A 13,982-nucleotide genomic window follows, 5' to 3' on the forward strand; every position below is an offset into this window, starting at 1 on the left:
TCAGGCGTGCACAAAAAAACCTCAATATTCAAATCTCAAAATTGAAAATCAAATGTGTATCCAACAATCGAACATTCGGGTCCAGGCCTTGCCTAGGCCGATGAGCACAGGTCTGTTTCGAGCACTACGTTTGGGCATTTTCTACGCTGTTCATGCACCATGTGCCACACAAGCAAGCCGCTGCTCTGTCTCTAGCCTGTTGCTGTGGTGCTAAGGGTGATGATTTGACCAATGTTTGCATGAAGGATGTGTAGATCTGCATGACCGACCAATGGTGGTGTGGAAGGCAGGACCTAAAGAGAAAGGTCAAAGCAATGCAGAAACACAAAATGAATGCTGACTGTAGAAAGCAAAAGCCAAATCCTAGCCGGATGTTTTTTTCGTTTGGTTTTTTTTAGGTCCAAAAAGTGGACCTGTCCTGACAATGGTCACCCAAATATTTTGTCACTCTCTCATACAATATTTAGTATACAGGGTTCCTTGAGTACTACACACTAAGAACACATAAAATAAAAAAGACAAAAGGGCAAGTAGTACTAAATCACATGTAAAGATCTGCGAGGCCCTGTTTACACCTGGCATTAACATGTATCTTGGGTGATGTATAGGTGTACTTACCAATGGTGTCATATTTAAGTGCAAAACAAGAAGAAGAAGCCACAACCACAGCAGGCAAAATGGACTTTGATGTCCTCTGGCTGCTCTGCCTCAACTCCTGGTGGTCAGTTTCCTGGTGGACAGTTAGCTTGTTGCTAAATTAACCACCAACTGCTGCTGCTAACTATAGCTGCTCTTAGCTAGTTAGCTTAGTTAGCATACCAGTACAGTATGAGTAACCTGTAGTATTGATAGTAGGCTATTGTTGGTCCACCTTATTTTAGTGTTTATTCTACTTGAATCTGCTCTTCACTTCTCTTCTCCCCACACTCACACACAAACACACCTTCAGGTCTGTTCTCTTTCTGTCTCTCTCTCCCTGTATGTATCTGCTCTGCTCACTTTCTCCGTCAGCAGTACATTTCATAAAGTCGCCGCGTTTAATAAACTCACCCACCATTCCATTTTCTAGTGTCGCATGTGGATCGACACCAACATGGTACTGAGTGACATCTGCAGAGGTGGGTTCACTGTCGCTCTGTAATGTAAAATGTCCCCCATGTCCGCGTTTTGTAACGTAATACCAGATAACATCTCTTGCTGTGTTTCTGTGCTAAATGCTAAAATTGGTCACTAAATATACTTTGGTAGCTGTTAAATGTCGAAAAACATTGTAATCAAAGTTAGTGCAAGCTGTAGGCCTATATTTTGTAAATATTACACAATAAACCTAATTTATTGTCTTCCAACTGCAATAATGATGATGATGATAATTCACAATCGTATATCAACAATAAACACAATTGCAACAAAAAGAAACCATTTAACTACTTACCCATGGTAGAAGCACAAAAATCAAGGACAAATTACCAAATCAACAAAATCCGAGCAAGTCAGCGAAATCAGGCATAATGACGAAGTGTAAGGATGGATGAAGGTTTTCACCCAAAACTTAATTCCTTTGTCATAAGAAACATGTGGTATGGAACTAATATGGTCTTCTCCCGTTTTCTGTTAAAATTGTACATGCAAAATCCCATCCTCTCAAACACCACTGTGGTCAGACAAAATGTGAGATGGTACAGAGGTTTGTTAGCATGGTCCAACCCTTTGGTAAATATGGACTATGGATTTTCTTTCTGCATATTTTACAGAAAGTACAACTTAAACACTGTCCAGTAGAAAAGGGAGCTGCTATAGCGTTTTATCTCTTTAACGCCTAAAGTAAGATAAACCACTACTCCAGCTTAGCTGCAGTACTTCCAGCCTGATTAACATTATTTTTTAAGTCAGTGGTTTTGGCTCAAAACCTCAGGGCCTCCCAGACAGAAGGACTTTTGTTGTAGCCAGGAACTCACACGCTTAATTAATTCAGTAGTTAAAAGGGCCTGACAACTGAAGTTTGTAACATCACACAATTTTACTTTCTGAAAATGCACAGACATAGACAAGGAAATTTATTTTAGCTTAATTTTTTTTGTTTGTTTGTTTATGCTCACCGTTTTTACTCTACTCTCCACCATGACCAGGATTTCTAAAAAACACAGCATAATAGCATTGCTCTACCCGACCTTCCTTTGTATGCCTTATCTTTTTAGATAAAACTCACTTTAAATGCATTTTAGTAAATCTGAAAGTCCTGTGCACCGCACCATGTATTTGTTTAATGCTTGCTTCAGTGCATGTGCATGAAGGAGAGAAGTACAAGACATGCAAATGCTTCAGATGAATGTGTCCAAAACAAAGCAGACAATCTGATTGAGCTATATTGATAAGACCCTAACCTTTTTACAAATGATGGTAGTGATGGTATTTCAAATTTTACGTAGGTAAGGCATCAAAGTGTTTGTGCATAAGTATGTCTTGTGCTCCACAGACGTCCCCAGGGTTTGTGGAGATTTGCCCTCCAGCATTCAAATGCTGTACATGGAAAACAGAATGAGCAGTCTCGCTCTCGCTCTCGCTCTCGCTCTCTCTCTCACTCTCGCTCTCACACTCTCTCAGAGCATGTATATGTAAATCTTAAGCGAGAAGGATCTGTCCACTTTTTGACATGCTTGATTTTAGTGTTTTTCTGTTTTTCTGTGTGCATTTGAGCCAGTCAGGGAAAATAAATGTAAAATGCATGTGGATGCTTTAGATAAAAGGCTTTGTGTGGAAACTGTGTCTAGTTGACAAAACATGGTACATTGATTATGGCCTTACATTGATTGAAAGACTTTGGAATTGCACAGCAAGTCAACTAATGTCTGTACCAGTTTAACCAGTTGTAATGTCTTATATTATAAACCTGTTCATAACTCTCCATACCAAACGATTCATTCAACCCCAGACAAGTTAAAAACTGTTAAAAACTAAAAACTGAGCAAAAAAACAAAAACAGTTCCGAGGCTGCCATCCTGCTACATTGGCATGGAATTGGAATTCCAAATACGTGCTATCAAGAACAGTGAAGTTGTGTTACTGGTACTCTTCCTGGTTTAAAGATGGTAGACTAAAAGTGTTCAGAGCAGACAGACATTACATGCGTGTGTGTGTGTGTGTGTGTGTGTGTGTGTTGTGACAACAAAAACAGGAAGAAAAAATGTGTTTTTATGCGAGTCCCAAAAGTCAGATTTCACTGTAAGGTTAAAGGTTGGTGCCAGCTACTCTCTGTGGGTGATTTGCAGCAGCAAAAGCTTTGCTGATGGATTAACAATTTTTACCTCCATCTGGAATAACCCAGATGTTAAAAAGCTCTCCCCTCTTGGATTGGGAACACATCTTAACCATGGTTTCTTCAATATCTGCACCTCAAATCATCCATTCACACAGGATCAACATAGAAATGGACCATTTTGCCCTCGCTTCAGTAGTTACAGATTTTCTTCATCAACTTTCCAAAAAACTCCCGTCTAAGATCAAGAGCAACTGATATCAAAATCTGAGGCAACAATATTCCTGTTCAGGTATAGATAATGGATGGATGGATATTCCTCAGTGAATACGCTGTTTGGCCATCCACAGCATTCATTTTGATGTTGATTTCTAAAGCTCATGGTTTCTGTGTTTTTCGGTAGTGCCTTGTTAACATTGTTGTTGCTACTATCACTGCTTCTCTCCCAGCCCCTCTGACTAACTCTACACTCTGAATTATTATTATTATTATTATTATGAATGTGTATTTCGCTTGGATATTGTTTACATGCTGTTGGTTTTTAATATATATTAAGTTCAGCAACAGAGATTTTGGCTGACTGGTCTGTTATTTTGTTTATTTCTATTTAGTTTTAGTGTTTATTTTTGTACATGCCCAATGGTTGTTCACGTTTTTCAACAATTTTTAGAGTTGCTATGCTATTTAATACCTTGTTTAGAAAATAGTGAATGTGATCTGCCTCACAGTAGGAAACCAGAGCTTGTTGATTGCTTCACATAATCCATTGATACAGTGGTTCAGTCAAATCTATCCCCACTCTCATTCTGTCCTCCCTCAGGCTACAACCACCCTGCTCTCCTCAAAGTGATGGCCAATCCCAACAATCTGGTAGGTCGTCTTCACTTACAAGATCATTTATGTCATCAGCTACAGTGTGGAATGCTATTCATTTCTCATCAAAATGCTACTGGCTTCTGCTTCTGTCGTAGTTGCATAGAAGGGTTTATTCCCAGGTTGCCAAAGACAGTGCTGACACACAGCTCACAGAGAAGAGAGGACTGCCCTAAAATATGACCAAATAACTGGCTGTAGTGTGAGTAGAGTGATGTGAAAGGATGCATGACATTAGGGATAAGAACATGGAAATAGATTTCCAGATTCAGCCTCTAGAACGTGCATTATCAGCTTGATTTGGACAGTCTAACTGATGGAATGCACGCACTTTTTTTAAAAGAGAAAAATTTTAAAAACTCTTCAAACAATACAAAAAAAAACCTTGGCTTGGTTCAGGTAGAAAGGTTTGTGTATCGATAAAAGCAAAATGCCGTACATGAAGCATGTGACTTACACATCCACTGAAGCTTCCCCAGAAGAGACCGTAACTTTCCTCTAATTCATCCATAAAGCAAACGTCATGTTTCCATCCAGGTTTCTACATTGTTTTTCAGCATCTCGGCTCTGACTGGAGCCTTTTTGATGACGTCCCCTTGTTATGTCCTCTTCTTCTGCAATAATTTAACAGCACCAACTGTTTATGTCAAAGCGCTCAACTGCTACTACACACACAAAAGTAGTGCATAGAAACGAGCATTCATTTGCATTTCCTTTTGCCAATTTTCTGATAACTTGGTAGATATTTGGCTGTAACCATGAATTTGTCTTTGATTTCTGTATTTCTTTCAGAGTACACTTGTGAACCGACCCGCCCTGGGAATCTTACCGCCTGAGAACTTCCCAGACAAACTCACTGAAAGTCTTCTCTCGGTTAGTAACACACACACACATTGAGATAAAAGTGTTATTATCGTTATAATGACATTGTATATAATTGTATACATCTTTTATTTATCAAGCGAGTTTAAGAACCGTACTGTAACTAGTCTTCCCTCCGGCCAGGTGGCTCCCACTGGAATGAGCCGTGTTCAGACGATGGCCTGTGGCTCCTGCTCCAATGAGAATGCTTTCAAAGCAATGTTTATCTGGTACAGGGTGAGTACACTTTGCGGTTCCATAAACATTACCTGATTAACTAATGTGGTGGAAAACACAGCTAACAGCACGAAGACATTTCCCAGCTGTACTAAGTTCTGAAAAGTTGGGAGAGAGAGGTGGTGACACTGCAGATCCATCCATTGAAGTTCTTTTTTTTTAAATACAAAAAATGTATTAAGGGAATGCTCAACTTTATTTTCTAACTGGTTACTGAGATTGAAGCATTTTGTTTTGAGAATATGTGTATTGTTCTGTTCTTAACAAAAATATTTGCTGAAATAAGAACTTGAATATTATTAACCCAACAACCCAATGTAAATGTAGCTTCATCTCTGCATGAGGGCCCATCAGTGTGTTTGCTTTCACTGTAGAACAAGGAGCGAGGCCACAAGGCACCATCTGACGAAGACCTCAGCAGCTGCATGATAAACCAGGCGAGTAAAAGGAATCTCAATATAATAATAATAATAATAATAATAATAATAATAATACAATAATATAATAGTTTGGGATTCCCAGCTATGTTGTACTAAATATTTGCATTTGTTCTTTGTTTCTCTTTTTATCTTTCTGTCTCAGGCTCCAGGGTGTCCAGACCTCAGTATTTTATCTTTCATGGGAGGATTCCATGGAAGGACCATGGGTACGTTATATACAATTTTTCAACCTGTACTTTATAGTTCCATGTTTTTGTGTTATGTGACTAATTGGGACAACAATTTTTGAGATGTGTCCAGTATAAAGCGAGCGCACTGCAGTCAGCAGCAGTGAAACAGGGCTGCAATGTAAAGTACGTCGACTAAAGTGCTTGTTTTTGCAACTGACAGGCTCAGATTATTATCGTAAGTGTCTGATAACACTGTGGAAAGGATCCCTACAGAGTTAGACCTTTAAAGAGTAAGACTTAACTAGAAACATGCACTATATCGCTCTCGTCAATGCCACCAGACCCCATTGACAAAAATAGTAATTTTACCTTTATGGTATACCGCTGCCTCGATCGGCTAGTTTGTGTTATTATTTTTTTTTATGCTTTAACACCAAAGTCACAACACAAGCAAACTAAACGACAGAGGCAGCGGAATACCAACAACTCCTGTGTTCTGTGAGGTAAAATCACTGTTTTTATCAATGGAGTCTGGTGGCTTCGACAATAGCGACAGTGTTTCTGGTTTCACAGCAAACAACCATTAAGAGTTATAATTGCCACATTGTAGGTCCATGGCTAACGCAATGCTTTTGCCTTTTTAAGGTTGCTTGGCAACGACACACTCCAAAGCAATCCACAAGCTGGATGTGCCGTCATTAGACTGGCCGATCGCCCCGTTCCCTAGACTGCAGTACCCACTGGAGGAATTTACCAGAGAGAACGCACAGGAAGAGGCTCGCTGCCTGGAGGAGGTAGGCTGTGTGTGTGCAGGGGAGCGTGTGCACGTGCACAGAAAGTACAGCTGTTAAAAGGCATAAATGTAGAATTAAACTAAGTCTCAATGTGGAAAACGATTTACAGTAAAAGTAACATTAGTATGCATGTCATCCACTCCAGTCCAGCGATTGTTCATACCATAGTGTCCTATATTTTCAGATAAAAGACGGCTTACTGATTGCAGCCTCTAGACACCACTTTATCTGAGCAGTTCACTGGAGCTGTTGCTTCTCTGCTCACGCCGTGTAGATGCAATCATACCAAATCTAAAAAAACAGTAGGAGTGATGTCTGGGTTTCCTGTTTTATTTTTCTAACTGATACAGACATTTGAAGGCATTATGAAATGTGAATGTCTTCAGGACAAAGTGCAGTTAGCCTGTAGGGTGATTTTCATCTGGCCGTTTGTTAAATAAAGACAGAACTGGAGCAGAAACTTAAAGTCACAACAGTATTTTGGTTTATTGAATTGACTGAAATAATGAACTTGTGTGTATTGACTTTATGACTTAAATACTTAACATACCACGGCTATGGCACATCTAACTGTGTGTCTGTGTGTGTGTGTGTCTCCAGGTGGAGGATCTGATCATTAAGTGGAGGCAGAAGGGGAAGCCTGTGGCAGGGATTGTAATTGAACCAATCCAGGCTGAAGGTGGAGATAACCACGCCTCCCCAGACTTCTTCAGAAGTCTCCGCAACATTGCACGCAAGGTAACAGTTATCACTATGGCAACAGATCCTTGAAAAGACTTTAGCTTGTTGTGCTCATTCTGCGTTACCCCTACTTGGGCGTACTGCTATACTGGTTTACAGGTGAAGTGATTTAACACTGATTATTCTATTCAATTCCTTTTTATTTATATAGCACCAATTCATTATTATCAAGTTAGTGATTTATTAGGCAGCGAGTGAACATTTTGTCCTCATAGTTGGTGTGTTGTGGCCAAATTGTTGACGACTGGATCAGAGCATCTCCAAACTGCAGCTCTTGTGGGGTGGTCCCGCTCTGCAGTGGTCAGTCAGTACCTATCAAAATTGGTCCAAGGAACTGAAAGCGATGAACCTGTCTGGTCTGATGAATCACATTTTCTTTTACATCACATGGATGGCCGGGTGGGTCTGCGTCCTTTATCCGGAGAACACATGGCACCAGGATGCACTATGGGAAGAAGGCAAGCTGGGGGAGGCAGTGTGATGCTTTGGGCAATGTTCTGCTGGAAAACCTTGGTTCCTGACATTCATGTTACTTTGACACGTACCACCTACCTAAGCATTGTTGCAGACCACATACACCCTTTCATGGAAATGGTATTCCCTGATGGTAGTGGCCTCTTTCAGCAGGATAATGCGCCCTGCCACAGAGCAGAAATGGTTCAGGAATGGTTTGAGGAACACAACAACGAGTTCAAGGTGTTGACTTGGCCTCCAAATTCCCCAGATCTCAAATCCATTCGAGCATCTCTGGGATGTGCTGGACAAACGAGGCCGATCCATGGAGGCCCCACCTCGCAACTTCCAGGACTTAAAGGATCTGCTGCTAATGTCACCACAGCACATCTTCAGAGGTTTAGTGGAGTCCATGCCTTGATGGGTCAGGGCTGTTTTAGTAGCAAAGGGGGGACCTACACAATATTAGGCAGGTGGTCATGGCTGATTAGTGTAAGTACTAATGATGGTTGAGCTTTTTGTGACTTTAACTTTATTTTACTTCCCTTGAACCAACATGGATTCAGGCTGCAGGAGAGTCATTAAACTTCAATGAGACGTACATATCACACACACACACAGTGAGAAGCCATGGATCTGTCTACCTTGGTCACTTCCACATGTCTCCATCTGTTAACCTCTTATCTCCCCAGCATGGCTGTGCTTTCCACGTGGATGAGGTCCAGACTGGTGGAGGGACCACAGGGAAGTTTTGGGCCCATGAGCACTGGGGCATGGACGACCCTGCTGACATTGTCTCCTTCAGCAAGAAGCTTCTGACCGGTGGCTTCTTCCACAAGGACGAATTCCAGGCTGATAAGGTTTGTCATTTGAAAACCTGTTTTCCACAATGACCGCAGAACACATATTGGTGTTATTAGTCAAGTTTTATATGTTACAAGACACAAACACTCTAAAGCACTGTCAGTAGCATAGGAGGAATTTGTTGGGCAGGACAAACAACATACTGATGATCTAGCTATTCTTAGAGTTTCTCCAGGATTGGTGCTAAAGATTTCAAGTTTGTGCCGACTGTTGTGTTCAAGTCACGGCGCCAATAAAATCAGAAGTGCCCATCATCTGGGGATTGTGAATGTGCTGAGCTGATGTAGTAGCAACCGCGCCAGAGCCACAGATATCCAGTCATTACTGAAGTTTCTTCGATTACAAAGTGATGGTCAAAGAGAAAAGTCTAATATCTAAGATCTAATAGTTAGCCCAAAGGTCAGAGAATCACCAAAATCAGTAGAAATTCAAAAATCGATACAGCATTTTTTGGCAGAAAACTCTTTGTGACGTCTTTCTCAGAGTGTTGTCATGATGTACAATGCTACACATACAAAGCTATATTATTTTTAGAACCGTAGATGTTTACTGTACATGTGGTCAAACATACACAGTAACGTACGAGTGTTGCTGTCATTTTTACATGTAAAAGATGTTTAGAAGATCATTCATTTTTACTTACAGGCGCGCTTGTTTGTGTCTGCTTTCTGCTTTCTCTTTTTTCAGCCATACCGTATATTTAACACATGGATGGGTGACCCATCAAAGAACTTGCTACTGGCTGAGGTCCTCAATGTGATTCACAGAGAAAACCTTCTGGAGGAGGTGACCCGCTCTGGGAAAGCCTTGCTAAACGGCCTTTATGAGCTACAGGTAGTGTGTTTCTGTGTCTAGGTGTGCACATGTGAAGGTTTGTTTTATTTACTACAAATGTGTGACACTTTCATGTGTTAATTTTTGTATAATTTCTTCAGGTTCAGACAAATGTAAGTGACCCACTTCAGCTAAGCATGAATAACATGATATTTTCTCTAGGCTGATTTTGTTATGCCAGGCTTTCTGCTTTTCACACCTAGAGAACTTACTGAGGCTGGTATCAGTTTCATAAACCCATGAATCACTGTGCTTGGAGTTTGAGTTTTGAGTATTTTATAACACTAGATACATTTACTTGGGTTGATAAACTATACTTGTTATTGTAAGTGTAAAAGTAATTTATCAAAACACCCGTTTAATAAAACATAAACTTGCAAGAGATTTTCCAGGTTTTAACCCACTGCTGGTTTCCACAGCCATAGCGTGTTTGTTACAGCAAATTTTTAAGAGCAAGCTAAACCAAAAGCTGTTGGTATGTAGCCTAACCGTTTAGTTTAATTCAATTCAATTTTATTTATATAGCGCCAAATCACAACAACAGTTCGCTCTGAGCGCTTTTCATAAAAGAGCAGGTCTAGACCATTAGCCACAAATCTTTAATATTTGTCAAATTCTTATAGACTGTCTTGCTGAGACTGCAGCCCCCACTCCCAAACTAGGACCTGTCAGGATGAATGATAGTGACTGATTTCTATGTTATACGTTCTCTTTGAACTTTGTCAAAAATATTATGTATTTTATTTAGTAATTTGCATTTGTTTTCAGGGCGATCAGTTTGAGTTTATGTAGCAACTTTGCCGCTCTAGAATATTTTGTTATATTAAAAATAGACAAACATTTTAATCCTATTCTGAATTTATTGCACAGCAATAAAAAAGAAGCAATAAGAATATTGATAAAGTACTGGACGGACTAACCCTCACTGCCACACTATTTATACTGCGGTAGCGACCACTTAAATATCTCTGGGTATGTTAGACTATTGTTGTCTAAGTTCTAAATCAGTGACCAAAGTTGATGAATGACAATATTTACTTGGATTTGTTGTAGTGTACTTGGATCATGCTTGGCATGAGTAGGAGCAAAATATGTGTGAACACCATGTGTGTCTTGTCCCCAGGCTCAGTACCCCGGCCTACTGAGCCGAGCTCGAGGTCAGGGAACCTTCTGTGCCATTGATATCTGCGATGATGCAACACGCAACGACATCCTGCTCAAGACCAGAGACAAAGGTATGAAGTACATCACCGTTCATTCTTTTTTTCTTATTTGGGGGGTTGCCGTTCATTCATTGTGGCCCGCTGTCGGTTTGAGTGGTTAGGGTATGGACTTCACGACGTGGCCCCTGCTGAAGGGATGCACTGAAAGTACCAATGATCATGGCACGACGAAGGCTGAATTCAGACCAAATCTGGTGCTGCAGTGAAAACGCCTAGGACTCCCATTCATTTAGAATGGGAGCAGTTGGCTTAGACGGCTGCAGAGGATGCTGGAAAAAATACAGCGAGAATAGAAGCTTCCTTTGGTTTTTGTTCATTTGTTTGAAACGGAGAGAGAGAGAGAGAGAGAGAGAGAGAGAGAGAGAGAGAGAGAGAGAGAGACAATGGTGATCGAGCGACCCAGAGAGTGAATAGGACAGGGAGCGCCGGTAGCCAGAAAGCAGATGAATCAGAGAAATTAATTCTCTGATTGTTTCACAGCAGTTATGTTCTAAAGCACAAACAAAGATGCACACCACTACACAACCCTGCGGCTATTCGCTGCAACGCCGGATTTGGACTGAATACAGCTTGTTGACTGATTGTCCTTTTCTTCCTCTGGCTTACTGTCGCCAGAGAAAAAAAACCTCTACTACAGGATATTTTCTTGTTAAATGTCAGAATCAGAGGGAGCTTTATTGCCAAGTAGTGTTTTACACATACAAGGAATTTGCTTTGGTGTTAAGGTGCTACAGACTGACATCCAGCTGACATAAATAGATGTAGAAATATATAAATATGTAATAAACAAATGCAATAAGAATAGAGAAAAATAATACAACTGACAATATAAAAAAATTAAAATATAACTATCAATGGAACAACAACAATTTACAATTAACAACAAATTAACAACATATGTGCAATGTGATATTTACGTGTGCAGAGACGATTGTGTTATTTGGGGGGTGTCAGTGGGGGGCCCAGGCCTTGTTGATGAGTCTAGCTGCAGACGGGTAGAAGACGTTTTTGTAGCGAGAGGTTTTGGTCCTGATGGACCGCAGCCTCCTGAGGGGGGTGTCTAAAACAGTTGTGGCCGCGATGGGAGGCGTCAGCTGCAATCTTTCCTGCTCGCCTCAGTGGCCGAGAGGCTGATTTGTCACCAGATGGTGATGGAGGAGGTGAGGATGGACTCAATGATGGCGGTGTAGAAGTGCACCATCATTGTCTTTGGCAGGCTTAACTTCAGCTGCCGCAGGAAGTACATCCTCTGCTGGGCCTTCTTGGTGAGGGAGGTGATGTTCAGCTCTTGAGCTTGAGGTCCTGGAAGATGATGGTGCCCAGGAAGCAGAAGGAGTCCGCAGTGGCAAGTCCACGACCATCTCCACTGTCTTCATAGTGTTGAGCTCCAGACTGTTCTGGCCGCACCAGGTCACCAGAGATGAGCAAGATGAGATGTGTAAATTACAGTGTAGATTTGGAATGCAGGTTGTACACAATCACTTTGATCCCTTTCATGGCTAATGTTTAAGGCCAATGCTATTATTTAGCAAATAGGAATAAGAGATCATTTTTGTCCTTACTCCAGGCAAGAACAAGTTTTAGCCCTCATGCAAAATAATCTACTGCAAAGTCTGAGCACAGAACAGTAATTATTTAGATGCTGTTCCATTTAGACAATTTATTTAGAAGAGATTACATTTAAACAAGCCTTCATGCTCACTGTATAAAAACAGTATCTCTCAGGATATTTCTTTTATTATTTTTGGTGTCGTTGAATGTGGATGATGATTATTCAACTCTCTGGGACAGATGGAATATTCAGTTAACTTTGGTTACAAGTCCTTTTGATCCAGGAGGCCTTTTCAACTTGGAGGCAGTCAGTTTTTTTCACGTGAGTCTGTGTCGACTTTTTTGCCAGTTCAATTTTTATGGCTTCTATCGACTTGCCCATCTCTGAAGAGAACTCTCTTATTTTTAATCCGTTTGAGCAGAATATAGACAGTTGTGGCATTTACGATAGTTTCCTTAATCCTGATGTAAATCAATCTAATTTAAAATTATTAAAACTGTCTTGTAACTATTACTCTGAAGGACAAGTAAACTCACTGTATCAAACTATAAAATCTTCTAATAATTTTTTCTCTACTTTCCATTTGAATATTCGTAGTATGTCTAAAAATCATGACGAATTAAGAATTTTACTGTCTACCTTAAGTTTTTCCTATTCAGTATTGGCTTTTTCTGAGACTTGGCTGACTGATGATGTATTTTCTTTATTCCCCTTACCTAATTATTCATCTTTTCATTCTTGTAGAAAAAAGAAAAGAGGAGGGGGTGTTTCTTTATATGTTTTGAATACCTGTGATGCTGGTGCTAGGGATGATCTTAGTACAGAATTTGATTCTACTAACACTGAGTCTATATTTATTGAAATTCCATCTTGTCAGCAATTCAATGGTAAGAGCATTTTGATTGGATGCATCTATAGACCACCTGATTCAGACCATAACACATTTATCGATGCACTTCAATCAACACTTGAGTTAATTACTAAAGAAAGTAAATTATGTTTTCTACTTGGTGATTTCAATATTAATTTACCCAAATGTGATTTACCACAAACAGTTGATTTCCTAAATGCACTCCATTCTTTTAATTTTTTTCCTCTTATTACTAAACCGTCTAGAATTACCTCCTCATCTGTTACTCTCATTGATAATATTTTATTTAATTCTTATAATTTTGAGGTCTCTTCAGGCCTCCTGAAGTGTGATGTTTCTGACCACTTTCCTGTTTTTCAGTTTATCCAATCCCGTCAACTAATGTCTAGCTATCCTAAGACTGGGTCAAATAAATATCGTAATTTTTCTAGAAAAAACATTGTTCATTTTAAGTCTGCCATTAGCAATATCATATGGGAGGAGGTATTTGTGGCACAAGATGTTAATAGTGCATATAGTTTATTCTTAAAGTCTTTTAATAAGGCTTTGGATTTATCATTTCCGTTGATGAGCACAAAATCTGGAAATAAATATTCTAAAGGGAAGCCGTGGATAACTGACGAACTAAAAAAGCTTTCCCGAAAAAAAAAAAAAACTGTATAGGAGGTCTATATTTAGTCCTTCTTCAATTAATGTTGAAATTTATAAGAAATGTAAAAACCAATTCTCATCGTTAGTAAGAAAAGCAAAGAAAGCATACTATTCAAATCAATTTGTTCAAGCTTCTAGAAATATTAAGACGACATGGCACCTCAT

General features: G+C 39.9%; 1 protein-coding gene across 5 annotated transcripts in view; it reads left to right on the forward strand.

The window, feature by feature from the left end:
- abat (4-aminobutyrate aminotransferase) overlaps positions 1-13,982 on the forward strand; it is a 33,822-nt gene that overhangs the window by 15,634 nt on the left and 4,206 nt on the right. For all 5 annotated transcript variants that reach the window (XM_046036110.1, XM_046036129.1, XM_046036137.1 and 2 more), the window contains 10 exons: positions 4,074-4,123; positions 4,919-4,999; positions 5,132-5,224; positions 5,599-5,661; positions 5,807-5,870; positions 6,480-6,628; positions 7,229-7,366; positions 8,515-8,682; positions 9,374-9,520; positions 10,644-10,755. In XM_046036110.1, the coding sequence (XP_045892066.1) occupies positions 4,074-4,123; positions 4,919-4,999; positions 5,132-5,224; positions 5,599-5,661; positions 5,807-5,870; positions 6,480-6,628; positions 7,229-7,366; positions 8,515-8,682; positions 9,374-9,520; positions 10,644-10,755 (1,065 nt within the window). The remainder of the gene's footprint in view (positions 1-4,073; positions 4,124-4,918; positions 5,000-5,131; positions 5,225-5,598; positions 5,662-5,806; positions 5,871-6,479; positions 6,629-7,228; positions 7,367-8,514; positions 8,683-9,373; positions 9,521-10,643; positions 10,756-13,982) is intronic.

This window comes from Micropterus dolomieu, linkage group LG02, assembly GCF_021292245.1.
Source record: "Micropterus dolomieu isolate WLL.071019.BEF.003 ecotype Adirondacks linkage group LG02, ASM2129224v1, whole genome shotgun sequence".
NCBI classification, from domain to species: domain Eukaryota; kingdom Metazoa; phylum Chordata; class Actinopteri; order Centrarchiformes; family Centrarchidae; genus Micropterus; species Micropterus dolomieu.